The sequence below is a fragment of the Pelobates fuscus genome, chromosome 11 (genome assembly GCF_036172605.1).
Source record: "Pelobates fuscus isolate aPelFus1 chromosome 11, aPelFus1.pri, whole genome shotgun sequence".
In the NCBI taxonomy this organism is placed as follows: Eukaryota; Metazoa; Chordata; class Amphibia; order Anura; family Pelobatidae; genus Pelobates; species Pelobates fuscus.
In genome coordinates, this window is record NC_086327.1 from 16,781,767 (window position 1) to 16,808,543 (window position 26,777).

Consider the following 26,777-nt stretch of genomic DNA (forward strand, 5'->3'; position numbering starts at 1 on the left):
ATAGTGCCAAAGACATTCATTGGGGATGTCTTTTTACTCAGAAGACTTAGCTGAGCATAATTTGAAGGTTTTGAACTTAGTGGCACATATGAAATATACAAAATGCCCAGCAAAAATGCAATCCGTATGTCAAAAAATGCACAAAATTATTTTTTACCACATACTTTGGCATATATTGGTGAATAAATGGGGGCATGCTAAGGCACAATATGCACCTTATGATATACCCTGGAGTGTCTACTTTTACAAATGGTAGGCCTTTGTGGTTTTTTTTTTTTGAACAGTCAAACTGTTATAATACCCCAAATGGAAGCATAGGCTCATTAAATCCGTCTCTCAAAATTCAACTGTGAATACTGAAAAGGACAGGTCTCCTGTATGGCACTGTAGCTTCACGAAATAGTGCCATAGACATACAATGGGGGTGTCCTTTTACTCAGAAGACTTAGCTGAGCATAATTTGGGGGGTTTGAACTTAGTGGCACATATGAAACATACAAAATGCCCAGCAAAAATGCAATCCGTATGTAAAAAATGCACAAAATTATTTTTTACCACATACTTTGGCATGTAATGGTAAAAAAATGGGGGCATGTTAAGGCACAATATGCACCTTATGAGATACCCTGGAGTGTCTACTTTTACAAATGGTAGGCCTTTGTGGGGGTTTTTGAACAGTCAAACTGTTATAATACCCCAAATGGAAGCATAGGCTCATTAAATCCGTCTCTCAAAATTCTACTGTGAATACTGAAAAGGACAGGTCTCCTGTATGGCACTGTAGCTTCACGAAATAGTGCCATAGACATACAATGGGGGTGTCCTTTTACTCAAAAGACTTAGCTGAGCATAATTTGGGGGGTTTGAACTTAGTGGCACATATGAAATATACAAAATGCCCAGCAAAAATGCAATCCGTATGTAAAAAATGCACACAATTATTTTTTACCACATACTTTGGCATGTAATGGTAAAAAAATGGGGGCATGTTAAGGCACAATATGCACCTTATGAGATACCCTGGAGTGTCTACTTTTACAAATGGTAGGCCTTTGTGGGGGTTTTTGAACAGTCAAACTGTTATAATACCCCAAATGGAAGCATAGGCTCATTATATCCGACTCTCAAAATTCTACTGTGAATACTGAAAAGGACAGGTCTCCTATATGGCACTGTAGCTTCACAAAATAGTGCCAAAGACATACAATGGGGGTACCGTTGTACTCAGCAGAAGTAACTGAACACATAATAAAACTTTGTACAGGAATAGCACACAACAACTTTACAAAATACACATGAGAAGTTCTTTGTTATACGTTTGTGTGCGAAAACCCCCCAAAAACACAATTTTACTCCAATATTTAGCAGAGGTTGGCGGTAAAATGGCTACGTAGAAAGTGTCAAAACAACCTTAGGTAAATAGCCTGTGATGTCTACTTTATATAAATATATACTTTTGTGTGGCAATTTTGTTTTATTTTATGGCTATTAGGCTTACAAGACAAACATACCAAATTCTAAAATCGCTCCATATTAAAATTTTATTTTACTCCTTGTGCTTTGTGACCTGTAACTACCAAAAAAAACTTAAAATCCCAGACACATTATATATTCTGTAAATCAGAACAAATAAATGAATTTATTTTTAATTACTTTCCTTAACCTGCACTAATTATGCACACATTATGATTGCAAAAACTGTAAAAAAAAAACAATATTTTTCATTTTTTTTGCATTTTTCTGTATTTTTTTTATAATAAGTAAGCATTTATATATTTATATGTTATATCAAATTAAAGCCCTTTCTGTCCTTTAAAAAACAGTATATAATATGTGTCGGTGCAATAAATGAGAGAGATGCAAATTGCAGTTGAACGCAAACAGCAAGAAAATGCAAAAATTGCTTGTGTCATTAAGCGTAAGTCAAGCTTCTGAAGCTCTGTCCTTAAGGGGTTAAGCTGTAGTAACTAGTGGGTCTGGTAACTAGAGTGTCCCTTTAAGCTAAATTATATTCAAGTAAACATTACCTGGGGAATATAAAACACAATGACATTTACAGGCAGAAATTGATCGGAAAATGTGTTTAGATTATTGTAAAATGTTACTTACCCTTCCAAATGGGGAACAATATTACAGTCAGTGAGACCCAGGCCATGTAATCTCTCCCCAGCCACATCCTGACACTGAGCTGCACTGGATCTGTGTCTTTACACGATCTATAAAACTAACAAGGGAAATAAAATGATATCGCAGGTAGATCATTACCAGCACAAATGTAACATGAAACGTATTGCATTATATCTGCCAGTATTGAGAAATGAGGCAAAATAAATAATAGAAAGTTCTAATTCAATAGCTGTTAGATTTTAGCCCCAAAAACTCTTAGTTAGCAATTTACTATCTAATAATGGAGGATATTCTGGGCCTGTTCAAGAATTCTTAGCTACACAGGTAAAGATGCATTTTGCTGCGCCCCCAGGCTCCCCCCAAAAAACATCTTCATCTGTGTTTACTTTAATTATCATCTTGAATTTCTTACCCCATTTTGTGTTTAGTATCCTCTTTTGAATGTTTTACCCCATGTAGTGTATCTTACCTTCCTGTAGTCATGCACTCCCCTTTAGTATATCTTATCCCACCATTTCATCTCTTTAAATGTCTTACAGCCCCTTTGTGTGTATCATTCTTCCCTCCAGCCCCTTTGTTTGTCTCTTTCTCCCCAACCCCTTTGTGTGTCTCTTTCTCCCTTTTCACAGCCTTCCAGTTTGTTTCTTTAACTCCACCAATCCACTTGTGTTTCATTTGCCCCTTCCCCAACCTCTCCTATATCTTGCTTTACCTAGACCCCTTGTGTCTCTCTCCATCCTCTCTGTGTGCTTCTTCTCCCAGTAATTGTTGTGTAATGACAAAAATGTCGCTTTCTCTCCCCACCCCCTCTGGGTGTCTCTACCCCCAAGACACCGTCTGTCTCTTTTGCCCCTTCGCCAGCCCTCGACTTACACTTTAACTTGGTTTTAGTATATGGATCAGGTCCCTGCGCCCCACTGCTCAGTACTCCATTTAGGAGTTAAATAACTTTGTATATGTTTATGCAGCCCTAACAAGGGGGGGGGGGGGGGAATTGGGATATATGGGTTAAGACCTGAACTGTGGGGATTGATAGGGAAACAGATTAATGGTTTAGAAGAGAGATTGGGACAGACACCAACTTAGGGAAGGGAATTAGAGCAGACACCATTTGAGTTAAGAAATATTGCGGCTGACACAAACTAACAGTGAGAACAGATCGATGCAAACTGGGGCAAGTTAGTTTGCGCAGACACAAAGGGGGAAGAAAGATTGAGACAGACACAGACTTCTGTGTATTAAATCGGTCTCTAAAAAGGAAGTGGCAGAGGATGAGGGATAGACTACATGCATGCAAATAATCTCTCTACAACAAATATGCTACATGCAAATACATGCCTTTGTTAACACACACTGAATATTAGTACAGATATAAGTATGAGCAGGAAAGAATCCACTTAGTCACTTGAGCTCACTCTTATTCAGCCGCATGTATAAGATTACTCACTCGTCTAATATTTTAGGGCTGGGGGTAAGGGGTCTTCTTAATTTAGTTTGTAGGAGAACCTCAGCATGTGAGCCTTATCTAACATTGAGCCCATGACTTGATTAGAAAGTCATCAGACTGTGATGATTGAATCTTACTTCCAATCCAAATATCTCTCTCATGATAGTGACATATTTGGGATAATGGTGGGTGGACTGGGGAATCCTAGATCTCAATAAAGTGATCAGTGACCTCATTCAGTACTCACATGTGGTAGATCTACCTCCAGGCTCTGCCCTCTCTCTGCACCTCTTAATGTCTATTGTCAGAATGCCAGACTGCTCGTTACTTCACTAGTTCATCTTTTTTTTTTTTTTTACTTCCTTTATCTATTTTTGTAGATTTTTATCATTCATCTTATTTTTTGCTTTTTTATGCTGATTAATTTTAGTTTTCATTGTATATTTCCAATGGCTGTATGGTTTATGCATAGGCTTTTTTTTTGACAGCCAGCTGTCAAATAACCACAAGACACTTTTTTAGTGAATAGACTTCTGGATTGTAAATGACTGTCAGTTTTGTTTGAAATCCAAAGAAAATCTTTCGCCACAGAGAAATTAATATGCCAGGGAAAATGTTGTGTGTGTACACGTGTGCGTGTGTGGTCAAACGTTAATGTCACTACGATGTCAACTTTTTTTTTTTTTGTTTATTCTGTTTTTATTAAAATTTTATATAAGAAATACAAAAGCATGTACATTTACAATGAGACAAATGTGTCAGTCAGCAAGGATACAATTATTTTTATAACAGAGTAAGCATGAATAAATTACATAAATACAACATCATCTAGTGTGATATATAGTGCTAGGCATATATAATATTTAAGCAATTACATGTATGGCAAGCAATATCTAGGTGGTACAATCAATCATCACTTATATCAATATCTCTGTATTTTCATCATTACTATATCCTAGCCTAGCTCTAGGACCTAGAGAGTGATATGTATCTACTAGACTACACAAATTATACCATATTCATGTACATCATATATTGTCCAGTTTTGTGTTATAGATTACTATGTTATCAACAGGGTTTACTGCTTGATGAAACAATGATGTCTTGCACTGACATGTCAAGGAGTCTCTGTGATGTATGTTTATAACATGTAGAATAGTATATAATGTGATAAATCATAGCATGAAAGAACTAAAATAAAAAAAAAAAATAGAAAAAATGTGCAAACAGGTGGTTGTACTTTAACCCTTCGTGCAGGTCTTGTATTTGTCAGTGATTGCTATTTTATTTTGTGTGGTACGTGTATTGTGGTTCAATAATGGAATCGGATGATGAATGGTAACTATCTTTCGTAAACTATGTATATCATTCCTCATATGCATGCTGGTGTCAATGGTAATCACAAAAATAGAAATCATACGTTTCTTTTCAAGGTGCTGCAATGTCAGGAGTTGCCTGCAGCCCCTTATCATGAGATGTTTGCTTTCTTCTCAAATCTAGGAATGTAATCCACAGTTCCAATATAATTGAATAGTGTGCATTGTGTACAGACATGGATTTTTTTTTTTTTTAAAGGACCACTATAGGCACCCAGACCACTTCAGCTAAATGAAGTGGTCTGGGTGCCAGGTCCAGCTAGGTTTAACCCTTTTTGCTGTAAACATAGCAGTTTCAGAGAAACTGCTATGTTTACAAATGGGTTAATCCAGCCTCTAGTGGCTGTCTCATTGACAGCCGCTAGAGGTGCTTCCGAGCTTCTCACTGTGATTTTCACAGTGAGAAGACACTTGCGTCCATAGGAAAGCATTGAGAATTGCTTTCCTATGGACTGGCTGAAAGCCCGCAGCTCTTGCCGCGCATGCACATTCAACCGATGATGGAAGAAGAGGGAGGAGAGTCCCAGCACCGAGGGAGCCCGGCGCTGGAAAAAAGGTAAGGGATTAACCCCTTCCTCTCCCTTCAGCGCCAAGGGAGTGGGACCCTGAGGGTGGGGGAACCCTCAGTGCACTGTATTGCCAGGAAAACGAGTATATTTTCCTGGCACTATAGTGGTCCTTTAATCTCCTCTATATTTCTAACCAGTTTATCTTGAGAAAACCATTCCTCAAGTGGAAGAGGAATTTGATGTCTCCAATATTTAGGTTTTAATGCTTTAACAGCTGATAGTAAGTAAAAATCAATTAAATGATAACAGACTTTTAAAGATTTTGGTGAAAGATGGAAGAATAATCAAAGGAAATATTATGGTTTGGGGAGTTTAGCAATGGATGATACCATGGATAGGATATTATCCAAGTACCGTCATTCTGCAAGATGGTGCAGCCCCACTAGATACGCTGGTAGATGCCCCTTTCTTTCTCACATCTACAACATATTTCTGGTACCAGCGGGTATATCAGGTGAAGTCACACTGGGGTTCTGTACCACCTAGTCATTAGTTTTTAGTTAGCTTCTACCATTGATATATTTAGGTTGCTTCTATGTGCAATATCTCATATTTTATTCCAGTCAGGTGTGGAAATAGTGGTATTTAATTCCTGAGGCCAGTCATTGGTGAATTTAGGAAGAGATAGAAAATCAGTTTCCTGAAAATTGGAGTATATTAAGGAGAATGTCTTTTTCAATTCTTCTTTTTTTCTTTTTCAATGTGTGTGGTTGGGAGCACCACTTCTCGAAAGTGGTATACTGAAATGCAGTGCCTATGTTTTTAGAGCGGAAATGGTGTTATCAAAATTTGTCTCTGAAAGATGGACACTGATTAGGGCATAGTTCAGAGAAAGGCCTGAGGTTACCATCCCTAAATACTTCAGACAACTTCTTGAAGGGAAGAATGGACGGCTTGGGCCAATGTAGACCAGTCTTGCCTGGAAGAAATTGTAGGTTGTGGGAAAGTGGTGATGGGTTACCCACTAATTGGTACTCACGGGTGTGTTTACTCCATAGGTAGAGTAGTGCTTTTCAGGACCCAAGTGAGAGATCGCCATGGGAGTGATTCCAATGGGAGGCTAACCCATTCCTGCTCTAAAGATATCCATTGCTTAGTATTATCTAAATTACACCATTCCAAAATTATAGAGAATTGTGATGATAATAAATATTTAAAGAGATCAGGAAGACCCAGTCCCTCTCCTTTCTAGGCCTAGTTAAAGTATTAAATGATAATCTAGGTCTTCTGCCGAACAAAATATAGGCAGTAAGTAGTTTCCGCAGCTATGTGAAGAATGTGGTTGTCATGATTCTCATCATGCCTGCCAGTATGCCAGACGTGTACCTGTCATTTTGTGCCTGGCTGGGATTGAACCTGGGTCCTCTGCATCCCAGTCAGTGACTTTACCTTTTCCGCCACAAATCTTTGTCATTTTCTGGTTGTCTCTGTATTCTGTTATGTCTGAGTCTCTGGTCCTGGACTGCTCCACAGTTGATCTTGGTTCCAGATCAACTGCTCTGTTCGTCTGACTCCTGCCTTGACCTTCAGTCTGTTTATCGTTATTGCCTGTTTGCCGCCAGTCTTGACATTTGATAACATACCCAACTTCTTTTGGATTATCCTTGTCTGCTCTACATATCTGGAAGCACTGTGTATGTACAGCCCAAGTGCACTGTCTCAGAACCTTGAAGAATTCTACCTTGAGTCTCCTTGGTTTGTGTTAAACTGCAAAAGGTGCTTTAACTCTGCACGTCGTACTCCATCTCAAGGTAAGGTCCATGACAGTGGGGTGTATTCTGATGGGTAATGTTTGGAATATATAAAATAATCTAGGATGCTCATTTTAATAAAATCCATTTGTGGTATCCAGGAGAAGTGGGGATTATTCCATCTTGCTAAATCTTATTGTAGTGTCTGTAAGAATGGGGGGGAGTTTTGGTGATAAAGATCCTTTTAGTTTGGTGTGATCTTGACTTCAAGATATTTAATGTGTGCGGTGGTGAATTTAACAGGGAAAAATGATTTTAGCGTATGTTAAGTCTGCCCATTAACTTATATAAATATTATTGGTAGAATTTAGCTTTTCCCGTAATTCACACTGAAATTAGATAATCCAGAATAGGTTGACATTTCTGATAAAAGATGTGGGAGTGAGACCCCTGGGTTGGTAATTGTGAAGAAGAAATCATCTGCGTATGCAGAATTTGTATATTGGGAGGAGTTGCCGCTAATGCCAGCTATATTATTATTGGAACAAACTGCGTTTTGCAGGGCTCTAGGGTGAGTATAAAAATGAAGGGGAAAGGTGATAGCCCTGGCTTGTGACGTTTTGAACAGAAAGGGGTCAGACTCAGAAAGTCCACTGTTCTCCAAACCCCATCTCCACCATAACATCAAATTGTAGGGACCAGTCTACCCTGTCAAAGGTCTTTTCTACATCCATGCTGATGAGTAATGTAGGAATTTTCTTTGCGTTCGCTTTATAGATAATATTGATTATTTTTTCAGTATTTTATTTTTGCTTGATCAGGGTGGATTAGTCCCTGGAGAAGTGGATTACGCCTGTTAGGTAGCATGTGTGAAAATATTTTGATGTCATTGATTATTAACGATATTGGTCTATAATTGCTACATCGAGTGTGATCTTTGTCAGGTTTAGATATCATTATGATTGTGATTGTAGCTTCCAATGCTGAGTGACTGCATGCTAAGTCTATTGCCTATTGGTATGGAATTAAAGCAAGTAGCATGTGTCATCTTAACTGCGGGGAGAAGATCTTATAATATTTGTGTGTAGCCGTCGGGACCAGGGTTTTGCCATTTGGTGCATCTTTAATTGCTTCCATAAGTTCTAGGAGTGTAAAAGGGGCATTAAGGAAGTTGTGCATTGTTGGTGATAATTTTTGGGTTATATTTTTTTGTAAGTACTGCCGTCTGTCAGTGTTTGTTATTTCTGGAGGTGATAGGCCATATCGGGATGCTTAGTATTACTTTAGGTATTTATATGGCTTATGAAGTCTTTGCTGTAAAACTCTGGCAAGAATTTTGCCATTTCTATTGCCATGTGCTTAGGAAGAGTGATTTGTGAGTAGGATGGCTCTTTTTGCTCTATGATTTAAAGTTGATAGAGTTCATCTCTCTGAAGGCAAAGTTGGAGAAGTATGTTGGGATTGTTGTTTAATTTATGACGTGTTTCTAAATGTTGGATTGACAAAAGGATAATAATTTTTCTGCTCACTTTCTTTTTTAGTGTAGAACCTACTTAGATAAAGGAGCCCCTCAGGACACATTTATGGACTTCCCATTTGTTTAAAGGGGATGTGTCAGATGATGGATTATCATGAAAATAATTCAGGATTGTCTCCTGTATGTGAGTTTTGACTTGTTAATTGTCTAGAAGAGAATCGTTTAATTTCCAGTTCTATGCTCATTGTGAAATGGTGGGGAAAGACATATACACATGCACTGGAGCATGGTCAGTCCATGCGATTGGGCCTATGAAGAATTTTCTAATTTGTGTACAAATCTGTGAAGTATGTAGATCAAGTCCAGATGGAATAGGTGCCTTTGGGTTGTTAGTAAAAGGTATAATAATTTATGGACGGGTTTACAAGCCTCTAACAATCAATTAATCAGTTTGTATGGAAGGACTGTATCCATATTTTCTTCCGTAGGGAGGTGGAGAGCCTACGATGGCAGGAGGCATCTAAGTGAACGTGAAAATCTCCTACACATATAAGAATATCCTTTGCAAAATGATTACGTTTGACAAATGTTCCTCTTTGCAATATATCATATGGCTTATTGTGTATCCCGGTATCCCTGTCATATAATGATTTATGTGGACCCACAATTTGGGGTTGGTCCCAGATAGACCTATGGAGTGCTCATTGGGTGGTTATGGTTTGGAAGTATCAGCCCTATTTATGTTGCTGCCTCCTGCTAGCCCATAATGGTCGGGCTGTCTCTCCTGCTTTTACCCCAGCCAACCAGGATAGTAGAAGGAGGCACCAAACTGAAAGCTGCCTCCCCCACTGAATAGAGGATTGGCTGGGGTAAGATTATGACATGACTTCATACACATTGCTAATTAGAGTTTGAAGCTATTTTAGCAGCATGACTTTAAAGCTCTTTTCACTTGCCCCTGACGACGGCGTATTGACACACCAAAATGCACCTTGGGCTATTTTCACTTTTTGGGCAGCATATTTTATTATTCATTATGTTGCTTTGGACTTAATCTTTCATTTAGGGACTGTGGTTTAGGTAGGCACTAGTAGTTTCCGTGCTATGGTGCCCAAGATATTTAGGGACTCTGGAGGTGGCTATTCATTACTTAAAGGGGAAAAGTGAAAATAGGAAGTATGTATTTACCCTGTGTTCTTGATTTGTGTACTTTTTCATTTTAATTATTCTCTATCAACCAATCTAAAATGTGTGCTTATACCATCATTATACCATCCTTAATATAGATACTTAAATCTAATAAATTAAATACAATATTACTATAACTTACAGTTAGATGAATGCCCCAATTATTAGAATGAAAAAAGTTTTTAAAATTTACTAAATTCTCTTCGGTTCCCTTCCATACAAAAAATATATTATCAATGTATCGCCGATAGAAAATCAGGTTCACACTGCAGTCAATGTTGATGCAGTTTGGTCAAACCGTCACTTGGCCCCACCCTGCCTCCTTGATGATCTCAGCCAATAGGAGAAGCATTGGATTGGATCAATTCTGATTATGTCAGTCAAAGAGGCGGATCGGGGCGGGGCCAGCACTGGCAGACCTGAGCAGCCCTGAAAATAAAGTATGATTTATTACCTTTTAAGGAGGGCAAGTCACCTAAATTGTGTTTTTTACACTATAGGGTCAGAAATACATGTTTGTGTTTCTTTAACGTTTCCTTCAAATAACTCCTGTACTAATAGACACTCTGTATTATTCAACAAATTTGAGGGGTTCCTTTAATTAGGGTTGCTGCCTGCCACACTTATTTGTTTGTTAATTAGCGCTGACCTATTGTTGTATTGTGTGTACTCCTGTATTATTGGTTGGAGGCACCTATCTATATATTAAGAGAGTCTGCTAAAAATTTAACCTACCCCGGAGACAATAGGTCTGCCTGGGGTATTTAAACGATTCTTGTATATTTTTGGCAAATTACCAAAAGCATGGATTTTGGAGGTTTCATGTTGTTGTAGTTATATTCATTGTTTAAAATTACATTTTCATTCCTTTAATAAAAAATGCCACCATTTTTATTTAACCATTTCTTTTGTTGAGTCATCAGATCATTTTTTTATGTATTGATGGCCCCCTTAATCTAAGTACTTTTTCGATATATTTCTCTTTTTCTCTTTCTCTTTTCCTTATTAACTGGTTTAATAACGATTGATTGATTCTTTCAGGCCTTTCCATTCTTCTATGCTTAAATGCATGTATGATTTAATTTCTTAATTTTATTGATTTCCTGCAATATTGATTTCTCAAATGTAGTCATTTCTGTTGAAATACATTTTTGAGGAACAAAATACAGATTTTTCTTTTAATGTTGCATGAATGATTTTGATTGAGGCAGTTTTTGTCCTTTAGTGACTGGAGATTTTAACTTGCTGTCACTTAGCTGGGGTTGCAAGAATGCATGAATTGGAGTGACCCAAGGGGTAACAATATGGCAGCTAATTGAGGAGGCTCTTGAAACATACTTACAGATAAAAGTACGTTTACTCTTTACTTTCCCTATCTGTTTGCTCTGATTTTATATTATTTAACTTTCTCCCCATATTTCTGGGTCCTTATTGATTCATGTTTCTTCCTTCCCTGGTGGTCCAGCAGTTTCTGGGCTCTTTTTGCAGCATTTTGCAGTCTTTCAGGTGAGTTCTGGGCCTCCTGGGATCCAGGCTTGGTCAGCTTCCTCCTTTTGCAAATGTGCACGTGTTAACCTAGCATTCATTCCAGTTCGTGAGCACGCATTCTGCTCTTTCCTGTGAATGTAGCTCATTCCCACAATTCAGTTTGGCGGAATACGCACTGATATATACGTGGGGCTGGTGCCACCGTTAGACGAACTAGGCATTTGCCTAGGGCGCCGGCCTCCTCCAGGCACCCGAAGGTGGGGGTGCCCAGAGGAGCCCTGTCACAGTGTGGCAGAGCAGGCACCTTCTTACCTTAATGTCAGGTGCCTGCTCTTCCATCAAATGCCGGTGCCTGGAGGAGAATGCAGGCGGCGAGGGATGCTCTTCTTGCAGCTCCTCACTCCTCCCTCGCATGCCCTCTGTGATGCCGGAAGCTGGTATATGACGTCTGCCCTGCACTGGACCCAAGGGAGGTGAGTGTTTGAGTGTCTGTCAGTGAGTGAGTGTCTGCCTGTGTGTATCTGTCAGTGAGTGTATGTATGTATGTCAGTGAGTGCCTGTCAGTCAGTGAGTGTCTGTGTGTGTATGTGTGTGTGTGTGTGCCAGTGAGTGAGTGTATGTTGGTCAGTGAGTGTCTGTGTGTGTCTGTCAGTGAGTGAGTGTATGTCTGTATGTGAGTGTCTGTCAGTGAGTGTATGTATGTATGTCAGTGAGTGTATATGTGTGTGTGTGTGTGCGTGTGTGTCAGTGAGTGAGTGTAGGTCTGTCAATGAGTGTCTGTGTGTCTGTCTGTCTGTATGTCAGTGACTGAGTGTATGTATGTCAGTGAGTGACTGAGTGTATGTCTGTCAGTAAGTGTGTGTGTGTCTGTCAGTAAGTGTTTGTGTGTCTGTCAGTCATTGAGTGAGTGAATGTCTGTCTGTCATTGAGTGAGTGAATGTCTGTCAGTGTGTGTGTGTGTGTGTGTGTGTCTGTCAGTGAATGAGTGTATGTCTGTCAGTGAGTGCGTGTGTGTATTTCTTTCTGTCAGTGAGTTTCTGTGTGAGTGTGTGTGTCAGTGAGTGAGTGTGTGTCCGTGTGAGTGTATGTGTGTGTGTGTCAGTGAGTGTGTCAGTGATTTTTGTGTATGTCTGTCAGTGAGTTTCTGTGTGTGAGTGCCAGTGAGTGAGTGTATGTGTGTCCGCGTGTGTGTGTGTCTGTCAATGAGTGAGTGACATGAAGGGGTGGCAAAATGGAACTTTGCCTAGGGTGGCAGACATCCTTGCACCTGCCCTGCATATATGTTTTCCATATTTTGTCTGTTTGTGTTTCTAGCTCTTATATTTACCTCACATTATCACCATAGCTCTGAACCTCTGTTTGCATGTATCTGTTAGTCCTGTCACCTATTTTTTCCTGTATCATACCTAGGTTACTTGAAACTTCTACTGGGAAACTTCTACTCTGTGCACCGAATGCACAGCATCCTTCCTTTCTGTACTGATGCAGAAGATGAAGTGACATCAATCCATGTAACTGATATAATTACCCCCAGGTTGAAATTCTTACCTTATATAAAGTGAACTTACCTGCTACGTAGCTCTGTAATGTTATATCAACGTATCAATTCTAATGTCCATAAGATTTTGCCAGGCCTTCAATAAAAACACACTGAGAATGGAAATTGACATGTAAAGTTAGTTAATTGAATGATGAGCTTATCATAACACTCTCTGGGCGTTGAATCCTGCTGAATTAGACAGACATCTGCATTCCCACCCTTTGTACCGGTGGGAGTTATTCCGGTCCTTGGAGGTTCCCAAGACAGCGGCAATTATATCTGCAGACTCAGATGAGACCCAAGTGGCAGCATTCCTTGCAGAGCTTGACCATAGCAGCAAGATGGCAGTATAGGCAGACATCTGGACCAAGTACCCCTAAAGCTCTACCGCAGCTTTCCTGCCTACACCAGACCAAACTATTTTTGATGCATATATACAAAATGATACCACACTCAAAAAAGAACTATCCAAAAAGTTGTTGGAAAAAAAGTACAACTGCTTAATGTCCTGTCTTATAAGACAGTATCAGTAAAATTATTTGCTTAAATATTTCTACCAGTGCTATATAACTTCCACCTTCATAAGGTGGAATAATAATATCACACAATATGAATACACAGGCAGGTCCCTCCAATCAGATTCTTGGTGTTAGTATGGTAGTCCATAACAATGTGAGTACAATATTCCAAGGCATCTTTCATAATCCATAGGAGCAAGAATAGTGTGCTTTTAGTTATTACATTTGTAACTCAATTCTTACAAATAAAAAAATAATATAAAAAAATAAAAAATATAGAGTGGGCAAAAGGAAGAAAAATGCACGAAAATAAAAGTCTCAAAAAAGAGGAAAAATAAAAACTTGTATCAGGTTTCCATAATAACAAGACATGAAAAAAAATCTTAACTTTAACACATGTATTATACTTGAATAGGTCTTGTTTCCCCGAGAAAAGTGTTAACAAAGTGCCCAGATCGGATGTGCCTAGCCTAAACCAGTGCAGAGTTCCAGGGTGCAGTGGATAAGTGACGATCATCAAACCTGTCTGTTTTCAGTGTGAAAAAAACGGGTCTCTTTTAGGTAGCATTTGTTGGCTTTATTCTTCCCTACCTCATCTTCAAAAAGTGCTCCCTAGATGTTAAATTGTTGGAGCACTGGACCATGTCAACTTTGTGTTGAAATTGGCACCCGTCCTGATAGACAGGTTGACCCTGGCTTTGGGAACAATTTTAAGGCCTGGGAAAAAAAGTGCTTAGTGCTAAAGGTGCTTGGACAGTGTAGGGGGAAGCCAGGGGAGTTATAAGCTCATTAGAAGAAGTTATAACTTGGAGTTCTATACCAGTTTGTCCGCTGCTCCAGTGCAGACTTCACCATGCTCCTTTAATCGCTGCCTCTCACCACTGAAATGGATTAAATTTAAATAAATTTTATAGCAGCATATTTCACCGATGCTTTTGCCAGTTATTTTTCTATTCCTAAAGTTATCCTAATTCTCCGTTTTTATTTGTTTTTCTTTCTGTAATATTGCTTACCCCATTTGCTTTCCACCAAAAATGCAGGTGCAATTCATGAAATTAGCTATGCAATATTATTGCTATCACTTTGAATGTTTTTGCTTTTTTTTTACATTTCAGCTTAAAACTATGCAGACCATTGTTGAAGTGGAAATCAATCAATAAATTGATCATTTTGTGTATCTGCCCCTGGCCAAATTAAAGAAACAATGCGTGCACGCTCCCTGAAGTAATTCACACCAGACACAAGTTTCAGGTTAATGAAAAACTTGAGGAATGTTTATTAGAGGGGGTGGCATGCCCCTTATAAAGCAAAATCACATCCTAAGCATTGTCAGAGATAACATAGAATTATACATCAATAATTGGTTAGGGGTTAAGTGGCTGATTCATTGCTCGTCCTACCGGGTGTGATGTCACTGGCATCTTGCGGGTCTCCCCCAGATTCCAGCACCATCTTGTTAGTGAGGGTATTATTCAATGACTAAGGGAAACTCCCTGGCCCTAGCGGCCATTTTAGGTAACTCAGGTAAATCATATATGAAGTTATAAATGCTGATTGGAAACTATATAAAGTAAATAGACATTTTACTAACTAGAAAATTAGAATAATATTTCATGTCCACAACAATTGTGATTGACTCATAACAACACTCTGATTGGTTGATTGAAATTCAACCAATCAGAAGGTTATGCGTCAAATTACACAGCATGGGAAAATTCCAAAGAACTTTCTGATTGGCTGGATTTTGGTCTGACCAATCAAAGTGCCGTGACAGGTAAATGTAGAGACTTACCTGTCAGTCTCTTCATTTACTTGTCAGAGCACCCTGATTGGATGGCTTAAACCAACCAACCAGAGCGCTCTGAGCCTAACTGCAGGGCGGAGCAAGGCTCAGTCTGTGCGGTGCCCTCCATGGGTGAAGATGGATTACTTTTTCAGCATCAGTGGTTTTTATTCCGTCTGAATTTTTACGTTCTGGTTTGTTTTTTCAAGTGCAACGGATATTATGTTTTTTTATTTGGCCTTTTCTGGGGCTGAAATAGAAGATTTTAGAAAAAAGAAGACATTAGATGGTAAGTTTTATTTCTTTTTTTTTTTTTTTTTACAGGTACTTAGTTATTGTTCCCCCGTCACTATTTTTAGAGTGAGGGGGATAGGTAGAGATTTAATTTTTTTTTTTTCATTGGGGACCCCTAGTCACCTGGGGGGTTAACATTTTTATTTAGGGGAGGACAATAGATCCTGAAAGGTTTAGGCCCTTCAACCTTTTGGCAGATAGCTCCCTAATACTGTGGGAATTAGGGAGTTATCTACTAAGCAGCTGCAAGAGAACATCCGAAGTCCCGAAAATCCCAAATTCCGAAGTTCTGAAATTCCAAAGTGCCGAAGTTCTGAAGTACCGAAGTTCCTAAGTGCCGAACCGAACTGAAGTGTCGAAGTTCCGAAGTGCCAAAGTCCCGAATTTCAGAATGCCAAACCGAACCGAATATTTTTCCCATGCACATCCCTATTATATACTTGTGTTATACACTCTCTATTTAGAGTGGACATTGCACAATCATATTAATGACAATGTTATTTTCAGCTAGGAATACCTGATTTTGCGAAAGACAATTAAAATACAATTTATAGATTTAAATATTTTATTCCAAGTGGATTTTTTGTATCTTTCATGCCAGGATAGAGGTTATTTCATTTTGAGGAGGGATGATTTAAAATAGTATTTAGTGCTTCTAAGACTGGATATTTCTTAGGTCTTTCACACAGCCATGGACTTGTCACCAGATTTTTGCTTTCCGCTTATCTCTCTCAGATCTGGGAAAAGGCCAGTTAGAAATAACACACAGGATAACACAATGTATTTCAATCAAGTCTTTAATTTGAATCCTTCGCAGCAAAGGGGATATGTAGATTTTTAGTCACATTATTCAGCCAATCACATATTGGCACAGTGTTCTTTGCAAACCAAGCTCTTCTAACATCACATACAATTCTGTTATGTTATGAGCAGATAAGCGAGGCTGCTCAGCATAACTCAGTGTGTGGTGTAATACATGGTCTGCAGGCAAGGAAGAGGCCCCTACTAAGCATTTTAAAGCATTTCACTGAGACAGCTAAAAAGTCTCTAATTATTATATATAATTTGATACATCAAGCCGAAGCAATAAAATTGACCCCAACAGTATAGCACCTCTAACAGAGGTTAGATGGATGTTTATTCTCTATACATAGACTGTCATTGTTGTTTTTATGACCAGAGCATTCTAAAACATTGTTACAGTGCTTCACCTTATACTAGGCTGGCACTTTAATGCAACAAAGGTAGGAATTGATATACTATACTCACAGCCAGCTGTATCAAATCCTTACCTGGGAGTATTACTCAGTTAGTCAGACATAATCCTTAATTAAAGGGACTCTCCAGTGCCATGAAAACAATCTGCTTTCCTGGCACTGCAGGTCCCCTCTCCCTCCCACCACCCATCCCCGGTTGCTGAAGGGGTGAAAACCCCTTCAGTGACTTACCTGAGACCCCTGCCGATGTTCCTCAGCAGTGGTTTCGGGTCGCCGCCGCTCCTCCCCTTCATCACGTCAGCCTGCGGGGGAGACTGATCCCGCCCGCCGGCTGAGGAGACCTAATGCGCATGTGCATTAGAGCTCCCCATAGGAAAGTATTGAAAATGCTTTCAATGCTTTCCTATGGGGAATTGAGCGACGCTGGAGGTCCTCACATAGCGTGAGGACGTCCATCGACGCTCTAACCAGTGCTATGAAGCAGCAAGTGCCCTATAGCGACTGTCTAGTATACAGCTACTAGAGGGGGAGTTAACCCTGCAAGGTAATTATTGCAGTTTATGAAAACTGAAATAATTACAGTTGCAGGGTTAAGGGCAGTGGGAGTTGGCACCCAGACCATACCAATGAGCAGAAGTGGTCTGGGTGCCTGGAGTGTCCATTTAATCAGGATCTGTAGTAATAATTCCTCTTCTTGTTTTATTTGGTATGTTCAAAACTTAATTTTGTAATTATATATCCTCTATTGTTGTCAACAGGTAGATCTCTAGATTTTGTAGAACTACTGCACCCATAATCCTTTGCCCATTTGCTTTCTACCAAAAATACTTGTGTTGCAATTTATGAAATTAGACATTCAATATTTTTTTTAATGCTATCACTTTTAATGTTTTTGCTTTTTTCAGGTTATGACTTGCTGTGCTTTTAAGGTATGGAAAGGAGCCAACTTTATACAAATCTAAATTTCAGCCATAAATCTAAAAGATACTACTGGATATAGTAAAACAAATAATTTAGCTATCCATTGATATATAATTTATTTTATTTAAGTATCTTAAGAGTGATGAAGCTGTGTTAGTAATCATATGTGGCAGTGCCCACAGAGCAGGGAGGACAGTCAGAATGTAAACAAGTCCAGACTCTACCTTAAAGCAGCACCGTCACCAATTGGGGACTTTGCCGAATTCGCAAACTCCCCTGAAGGTGACGTCACTGCTGAGGGTCCGTTGGCCAAGGCGGCATGTAAAGGTGATATGGTGAAAGTAACCTTGCCACAGGCTCTTGGAGGAGCCTGCTGGTTAGCCTCTTACCTCAGGACTATGGCCCCTGTAATAGACCTTGGCCCCTGCACATTTAACAAACTCTGTTCATGCATACAGACTTATATAGTTCGGTATATGGGGTTTACCGAATGGATCAGGAGTATTCTGTTTGTATATCGAACCAACTACAGAACAGTTAGACCACCCAGGGGAGTTGTGTGCTGCTTGTTGACTCTTTTGACCCCTATCAACACCTTAACAAGATGGCTGGATGGCCGCCATTCTTATGAACGAACACAAGGTGGCGGACATCTTGTTCCCACAAATGCCTATAGCGATGTTTGGTCATCGAGTGTATGGAACCCAAATCAGACACTCAATGGCGCTAACACCGCTGGAACTTCCATCTCCACATATGTTCGGTGGCATTCGTATGAGAAGAGCGGCATTCGGTGGGAACACACTCCCAAATGTGGGGCACAAGATAAGCGTACGCATGAAGTTTATTCATTGATTTTACTATATTGTGTACTCCCCCAAGAGACCGACCACACAGCCTGATTTCGTGAAACTCTTTTTGGCAAAAACCTCATGTGCGGTCGGTCAAACTTCCATGGAAATCCCGAACCTCTGAACCAATCTGGGTGATGTTTGGACACTGACTGTGGGGACTACGGTGGTTATGGTGTCTCCTGGAGTGCTTGGAAGTACTCGGTGAGCACTAGGAAGCATCGATTGGCGGAGACACCCAGTAGAGTTGCAAGGCGGTCCGCCACAGGTGAGTTTACTTACCTGAACCTGCCCCTCACTATATATTTAAAGTAAGTCTCTAAGCACCATAACCACTACAGCCTACTGTAAAGGTTATGGTGCCAGGAGTGCCCTTGTAGTGTCCCAGGGTATGTAATCTAACCATTTTAGTACAGTTTGGCAACTTACCCATGCACCTGTGCCACATACAGTCTCATGCTGTGGGAGGCACCAATGGAACCCTGGTAAGCTGTCAAACTGTTGGATAGTGCATGGGCACTCCTGGCATCATAATGAGTACAGCAGGCTGTAGGCTTGCACTGTTGCTTTAATGTTGCAACTTGTTTGTCAAATAAGACAACTTGTAGTACACAGAAAGGTATTATGAGGTTCTGCAACAAACAGAGTAAATAGAAATGTCAAATAAAACAACCTCCTAGTTTCATCAGAAATCTTGGCATCTGGAATACATTGTTAACTTCACCAGTGCCCACATGATAATGTGTGCCATCTACTATCCAAGGCATTCAGTCTGAGTCAGCTAAGTGGCTGTTTCTATGTGAGTGAGACAGAATGCACGTGTCATGGTTGATTATATATTTCCTACCTGTTCTACGTTACATTTTGTATATATTGTGTATTAATATTGTTTTTTGTATTTTATTGTACCCAGTTGTATCAATGCAATGGTTTATGGACCCAGGACATACTTGAAAACGAGAGAAATCTCAATATATCCTTCCTGGTAAAATATTTTATAAATAAATACATTTGTAGACATTGCATTACTGGAAAGGGTTTCTGGCAGAACAATCTGTTACTCTACAAGCTGATAATAATTCCTCTATTATAATTGTAGGTAAATGAGGCGTAATACACTAAATTTAGTTTTTCCTAGCATATAAAAGTATAAAACCTATAGGCATGATTTTGGTAGTGAAGGGTTAAAAAAGGACAATTGTTTCACATGAAATAATTACACACCTCTTATATATTCATATTGTTTATTGAGATATTCATACCTTGCCGATAATAATAGTTGTAAATGCCATCTAAAAGTTTTAGTTCCGGTTTCCCAAAATAAACATTGTGCAAAAAAAGTATGAAGACTAAACTGTATATCTTCTACTGGCAGCAGTATCATTTTATAACAGATCTATACTGCCCTGTTAGGGTGAGCTTGACATGGTGAAGCAATGACTTTAAATAATCCTCTGCTGGCTAGCTGGAGAGGTCGATCAGCCCTCCAGTAACATGATGACACATCACCATGGAAATTTAATTTAGAGGCAAAATTCACCCAAATATATTATCAATGATCTGGAGAGAATAGCATTACTCTAGAACGGAGAATAGAATACTCTTATTACAAGGCTATTTTCAATAAGGATAAAAAGAAAACTGTATTGACAATGATTCTACATTGTATCAAAGTCCATTAAAAAGCATTTTTGTTTTTAACTTTTGCATACTCCGTTTCTAAACTGTCTTGAGTTGGTCGGGGTGAAACCTTAGAGAAGTTTATCCTTGCATAAAGTACGTTTTCTTCATTGGTTGAACCATCTGGATTCGGTCTTACGTTTCCAACATTTATATCTTCAGCAGTTCTGTTTGGAGTCTGTTTTGGGACAAAAAAAAAAAAAAACAATGCATCAAGTTTCCCTGGGTAATACAAAGATTCATATCATATTCCAAACAACAAAAGTTTTGTCTACATAGTGACCTATCAACAGCTTAACTATAAATTAAGAAGGAACACAACATCTCTCCTCTTATCTCTAAATACTCCACACACTCGTTCTTCCCAGGATTTATGCCTTTCTTCTATTCATGTTATCTCTTTCCTCTTCAGTATTCCAGACTTTTTCCATGCTGCACTTTCCTCTGGAATTTTCTCATGTCTCCTTTAGACTCCCCCCCAGCATTCTACAGGTTAAACCTCATCTGAAAATTAATCTATTTAGAGAAGTCAATCATTTCCCTCCATTATAGTGGTGTATCCTATATTAACAAGCCTCTCATCCAATTTACAAGTCTTTCATCCAATTTATCCCTTCCTGTCATGTACTGATCTTCACAGTCAGACTTCCTCTCCGATGCAGCCTACTTACCTTCTGTATCTATCACACCCACTTACTGCTAGATTGAATACAGTCTAAAGAACCTGTGTACTTTTCATGTAACTATTATATAATGTCTGATAAATATCAGTTGTCTATAAACGTGTAATATTGTATAGCTTTGTGCAACCTGCTGGTGCTATATAAAATAATAAATTATTAATAATAATAATATAATAATAATAATATAATATTTTAGGTGATAAATATATATACTGTTAAACACACAATGTAAGTTTTGTATCAGTTTCTCTGCAATCTGCATCTCTCCAGACATAGTTTTTGGTTTAGTGCAATGTTTGCAATCATCGAATCTAACAGATAGAAAGATGCCGCATATCCACCTCTCCCAGCAACTTTAGGGTGTTGACTGAAGATTAGAAGATAATCCAAGTCATTGAATTTACCTTTATTAACATACAATAAACACCTTACTGACGAGGCCCAAATAAGGTTGAAATGATTGACCGGGGTTGCTGAATCTCTCGTGCAGAGAGAACTTGCCGGCATTTCTGTTCTGGACTGCCCTTATGGGTGGGATTAGTCTGATATGCCTTGGAACTGGTTCTCACTGTAAGGGCACAAGTGAGCACAAACTACATTGGGACCTGAGCAGGGATTTACCGAACAACAAGCTACGGGGTTCCTCTAAGCTTTTGTCCTCTTTTTTTGTTGCAATGACTTAACTTTGTTCTCCCCAAGTTCAAAAGGGTAAACTAGACGTGGCCCCCCATGATCACTGTACCTAAAGGGGTATTAGCTACATCTTGCTGAGGTCCAAAATATTGTCTGGGGTTGCGGTTTCTCAGTTCTGGACTGTCCTTATGGATGGCATTAATCTGATATGCCTTGGAACTTGTAATGGTGCAAGTGAGCAAAAACTATATTGAAATCTGAGTGGGGATTTACCGAAGGGCAAGCTACTGAGTTCCTCTAAGCTTTCGTCTGTTCTCAGAGTTCTCATATCCTTTTTTTTGCAATATCTTTGATAACATGTGCTTTTTTTTACAATGTTACAATTTGTATCTGTAGTTTACCATTGTCATTTTCTGTACTTGTGTTTTTGCATTGTTATTTTCAGTGACCGTATGTCATCAATATGTTATGTACATATAGTTATTAATATCTTGTGTTATAGAGTTTGGTTGGGAAACCAAACAAATTACTACCCACTCTCTCTATACATTGACCTTCCAAGTAGTAAATACCTTCATCTAACTGTGTCATATGATCTCCATTCCTTTACCAAGACCTGCTTGCAATCACAACCCAGCTAACAGAAGGAAGAACGATTCTTCATTTGCGCCAAGTACTACTCATCCTTCCTCCCACCCTGCTTCCTTCTTACTTCATAGCAGTTGCTTGAGATCTCCATTTCCCTTTTATGTTACCACTGGCTGCAATTGTACAGCACTATGGAATCTATTGGTGCTTTATAACTGCCAGAAATGTTTACCAATATATATATATCAAGAGTTTGTGGAAATTCATCTTTGATGCCGTTGCTTTACTCCACTCTCTGCAGTCCTCGCAGCAATATCTCATATACGTGATATTTAGAGCATCTATCGAGTGTCTGTAACATGCTCGCCAAATAAAGGAGCAGCTACAGGCTTAAGGAGAGAGAAAAATATGGTCAAAGCAAGAACAGATGACCATATGGGGCTGGTTGGAGTCTAAACAGTCCTCAATGTAGCAGGAGAAGCAACCAGTTTGCAGATAAGCCTGCCTTTATGTTCCCAACCAGACTGCATTTGCTTTTACTAAATCTAGACTTTTATTGAACTGCTAAAGCCCAACTCAACAGCCCTGTATTCTTCCTGCCCTCTCCAATTATTATGACACTGTGCTTCAAATAAATAGCAAACAATGGGTATCATGTAGCTTAAATTACCACCCCACACACATGACACTAACCCTGACAGTGGCACAAGGCAGTCCATGGATTAATTGCTGAGGGAACTCTGTGATATACACAGGGTCACTAGTCGTGCACACTACTAGGAGATTAATTACTGAGGGAGCTCTGTGATATACACAGGGTCACTAGTCGTGCACACTACTAGGAGATTAATTACTGAGGGAGCTCTGTGATATACACAGGGTCACTAGTCGTGCACACTACTAGGAGATTAATTACTGAGGGAGCTCTGTGATATACACAGGGTCACCAGTCACGCACACTACTAGGAGATGAATTGCTGAGGGAGCTCTGTTATATACACAGGGTCACTAGTCGTGCACACTACTAGGAGATTAATTACTGAGGGAGCTCTGTGATATACACAGGGTCACTAGTCATGCACACTACTAGGAGATTAATTGCTGAGGGAGCTCTGTGATATACACAGGGTCACTAGTCATGCACACTACTAGGAGATTAATTACTGAGGGAGCTCTGTGATATACACAGCGTCACTAGTCATGCACACTACTAGGAGATTAATTGCTGAGGGAGCTCTGTGATATACACAGGGTCACTAGTCATGCACACCACTAGGAGATTAATTACTGAGGAAGCTCTGTGATATACACAGGGTCACTAGTCATGCACACTACTAGGAGATTAATTGCTGAGGGAGCTCTATGATACACTCATCCTCACATTACTGTAGGTTTTAAAGCTGTGAAACTCTGTGATACAACTGTGTACCTTAATGTATGTTCTATTTTGGAATAAACCCTGTGATACACTCGTGCACCATGCACAATTATGTCAGTGTTATAAATGCAGAACTCTAGAACTGTGATACATTACTTTATGTTGTGAAGCACTGCATTTAACATCCGACAGTAACTCCCACAACTCCCAGGTACTGACTCAAGCTTGGAAGATACTCCACCTCATTTATTCTTGGATTGCTACCATATTATCATGTGTTACTATAGAATTGTTACCATTTATACCTGTACTCTGCCACTGTAGTATTAATAGGTTCCCCCCCCCCCCCCACCTCATGGCCCCCTCCCACCGGGCTGAAGGGGGAGGAAGGGGTTAAACACTCATCTCTTCCGACGTCATCGGCTGAATGCGCGCATTCGGTCAGTCCAAAGGAAATCCTATGGACGCAGGCGTCTTCTCACTGTGAAAATCACAGTGAGAAGCGCGGAAGCGCCTCTAGCGGCTGTCAATGAGACAGCCACTAGAGGCTCGATTAACCCATATGTAAACATAACAGTTTCTTTAATCTTTGAAACTGCTATGTTTACAGCAGAAATGGTTAACTCTAGAGGGACCTGGCACCCAGACCACTTCCTTGAGCAGAAGTGGTCTGGGTGCCTATAGTTGGTCCTTTAATATAACTGTTCTATCTCCATCTCTGTTCTTCAGACCTCATCTCACAATCATACTCATAGGAACAGCAAATGTGAAGCTCTGCATTTTTTCTCACCAGTCTGGAACTAAGCATGCAGAATTAATAAACCCATACCTGTGGCATTGGCACAGAGGATGGCATCGGGTGGAATTAAAATAGTACCACTGCAATTCTAAAGGCCTGATAATGAGTGAGAGGTTAAAAATTAAACTGGTCCATCTAAATTTAGCTTGAAACAAAAATATGCAAATAAAATTCAGAGAAAGTGGAACAAAACATGAGATATTCACTTTGTCCAAATAGTTGGGTTTTTTTTCCTGCGAGTTTTGTTTCCTTGTATTAGAATTTTATAACTAAATGTAACACTGAACTGTTGCCAATAACTTTCCAATATTAAACATGGTCTATAAAGTAGGAAAAAATTACATTCCCTTAAATTCTTTCTTAGTAGTTTTAAGGTAGGAATGTGTTTTTTTGTATTACGTATTAAGCACTTTACGTTGTTTCCAGTATTTTATTTTTAATCTCACCTGTATATTCATGTAGAAATCATTAGGGTTATCATCTCCACATGCTGGTGGTGAACGCAGTTTCTGTTTTCTCTTTATTCTAGTGAGATAAATAAACATATGAAATACTAAATACTATTTTGAGACAAAAACTAAACAAACACGATTTTTATCAATTGCCAAAGCTCATGAAGATTTAGATTGATTTTTGAAAGTCTGTCATTCAAAATAGTGTATATTAATGCTATTACATCACAACATGCATATTAATAAGAATATATTGTCATTGTAGGCATGTTTAGAATGGTATGCTTCATTACAGTATGCGATACAGCTCATTATCAGCGTATCTTTATAGGTAGTGGGGTAGTATGAGTAACGTGTACCCTAACTCCTATAACAAAACATCAGGTTGCACCAAAGCACCAACCTTGCAACTAAGTACCTCTAAGGTTAACTGGCTTCCAGTCATAAACAGAAGAAAACACTGTAACCTAACCATAACCCTAAATACACAGTTTCCCTAATTGTAATGTTAGGTAACTTAACCAGAACTCAAGAGGGGACAGTTATGTGCAGTATTTAAAGGGACACTCCAAATGCCTAAAATTCTTTAGCTGACTCAAGAGCTTTATGTGTGAAGAGTATGTACTCTTTTTTTTTTATTTAATAAAAAGTGCAGAGTTCAATAGTAATTGGGTCTTTTATAAATCAGTCAGTCAGTCAAGCAGTCCTGTTACTTCATGTTTTGTTGGAAAAGCTGCCGACAACTGCAGAGATCTGCCAATTTATCTTGTTGCTTTTATATGTACCCCCCAATGAAAAAAAATGCATAATTAAATACATGAATGTTTTCATTGGGGATATATCTAGCAGAATTTTTTTTATTTTTATTTTTTTTTATTTGGACAGTGGAATGTCCCTTTAAACAATGAATACAGCCATGTTAAAGCAATGTGTAAAATGTTTAAATCTCCAATTGAACGCTGACATTTCGCACTCTTTGTGTCTGAACGTGTTTAGATGACCACACACAAGCAGAACGGTGAAAAATGAGTCTGTCATTTTAAAGCTAAATGATGTATACTTCCTTTAAAACAGAACCCTTTATAGAACGTAGATCCAAACTTGTTTATATCGAGTGACAACAGAGAGTATGTGGATTATTTTAAAAACATTTTTAATTTCTTACTTTGCAATGAATTTCACGATACCAATCACACACAATACTATGATCACTCCACACAAAGCCCCGATCATCAGATCACGGACTAGGTTGATTGACTCCTTGCCTGTAAATAAATAAATGCATTTTAAAAAGCCATTCCTAAAAATACATAAAGGTTTAAATAATATAACCTGCGTGGGAGGGAGGCGAAGGGAGAACCTGGAGGAAGCAGTGCGTAGGGGGCCAGACCTGGAGAGCTGGTTCCTAACTCCCAGGCACCCAGCCGGAACACTGAACCCCAGGGAAGCCACCCTCCAGCAAAAGGTAAGAATCTGGAGGGTGTCGATTTTGCATGTGTGTCTGTCAGTGTGCCTGTCAGTGTATGTGTGTCAGTGTGCCTGTCAGTGTATGTGTCTGAGAATGTGTGTGTGTGTGTCAAACTTCCTGTCAGCCCGTGCCACTCGGCCAACATCAGGGGGCGTGAGTCTTCCTTGTTTTTGACCCCTTAAAGGGGAAGTAGCATAATTTAGATCTGAGCTAGCACTCAATTTATATCTGTTTAATTATTACCCTGATTGGTTCCTTAGCCTATCAGCTCTTACTTAGCCCTATTTATACCTCCCTCTTACATAACTTCCTTGCCCTGTCGTCGTCTTTTGTAGCCCAAGAGTGCATTTCTTTAGTGTTTATTTTCTGGTATCTAACTTCGTCTTGTTTCTGTTTATCCATTATTCTAGTATCCTTGGCCTTTGGCCTTGTTCTACGTTTAAACTTCCATCTCCAATCCCGACCTTGGCTTGTCTGACTATTCTATACTTCTCACTGTACTTACTCATATGTTAAGTCCAGACATTCCAAGCCCCAGTAATAAGCCTCACTTTGTGTACCAATTGAGCCCCTTAGTTTGTGTGTTAGGGAGATTTACCTTGACAGTGT

At 39.2% G+C, this 26,777-nt stretch overlaps 1 protein-coding gene across 1 annotated transcript in view; it reads right to left on the reverse strand.

Annotated features, from left to right (window-relative positions):
• Positions 1 to 26,570, reverse strand: part of LOC134576750 (sialic acid-binding Ig-like lectin 16) — a 68,777-nt gene extending 42,207 nt beyond the window's left edge. Inside the window, exons 1-7 of the mRNA XM_063435463.1 lie at positions 26,471 to 26,570; positions 25,866 to 25,965; positions 24,695 to 24,773; positions 20,268 to 20,345; positions 18,917 to 19,119; positions 14,242 to 14,302; positions 6,909 to 7,149 (exon numbers count right to left, since the gene is read on the reverse strand). Coding sequence (XP_063291533.1) covers positions 6,909 to 7,149; positions 14,242 to 14,302; positions 18,917 to 19,119; positions 20,268 to 20,345; positions 24,695 to 24,773; positions 25,866 to 25,965; positions 26,471 to 26,570 — 862 coding nt within the window. The remainder of the gene's footprint in view (positions 1 to 6,908; positions 7,150 to 14,241; positions 14,303 to 18,916; positions 19,120 to 20,267; positions 20,346 to 24,694; positions 24,774 to 25,865; positions 25,966 to 26,470) is intronic.
• Positions 26,571 to 26,777: the final 207 nt, after the last annotated feature.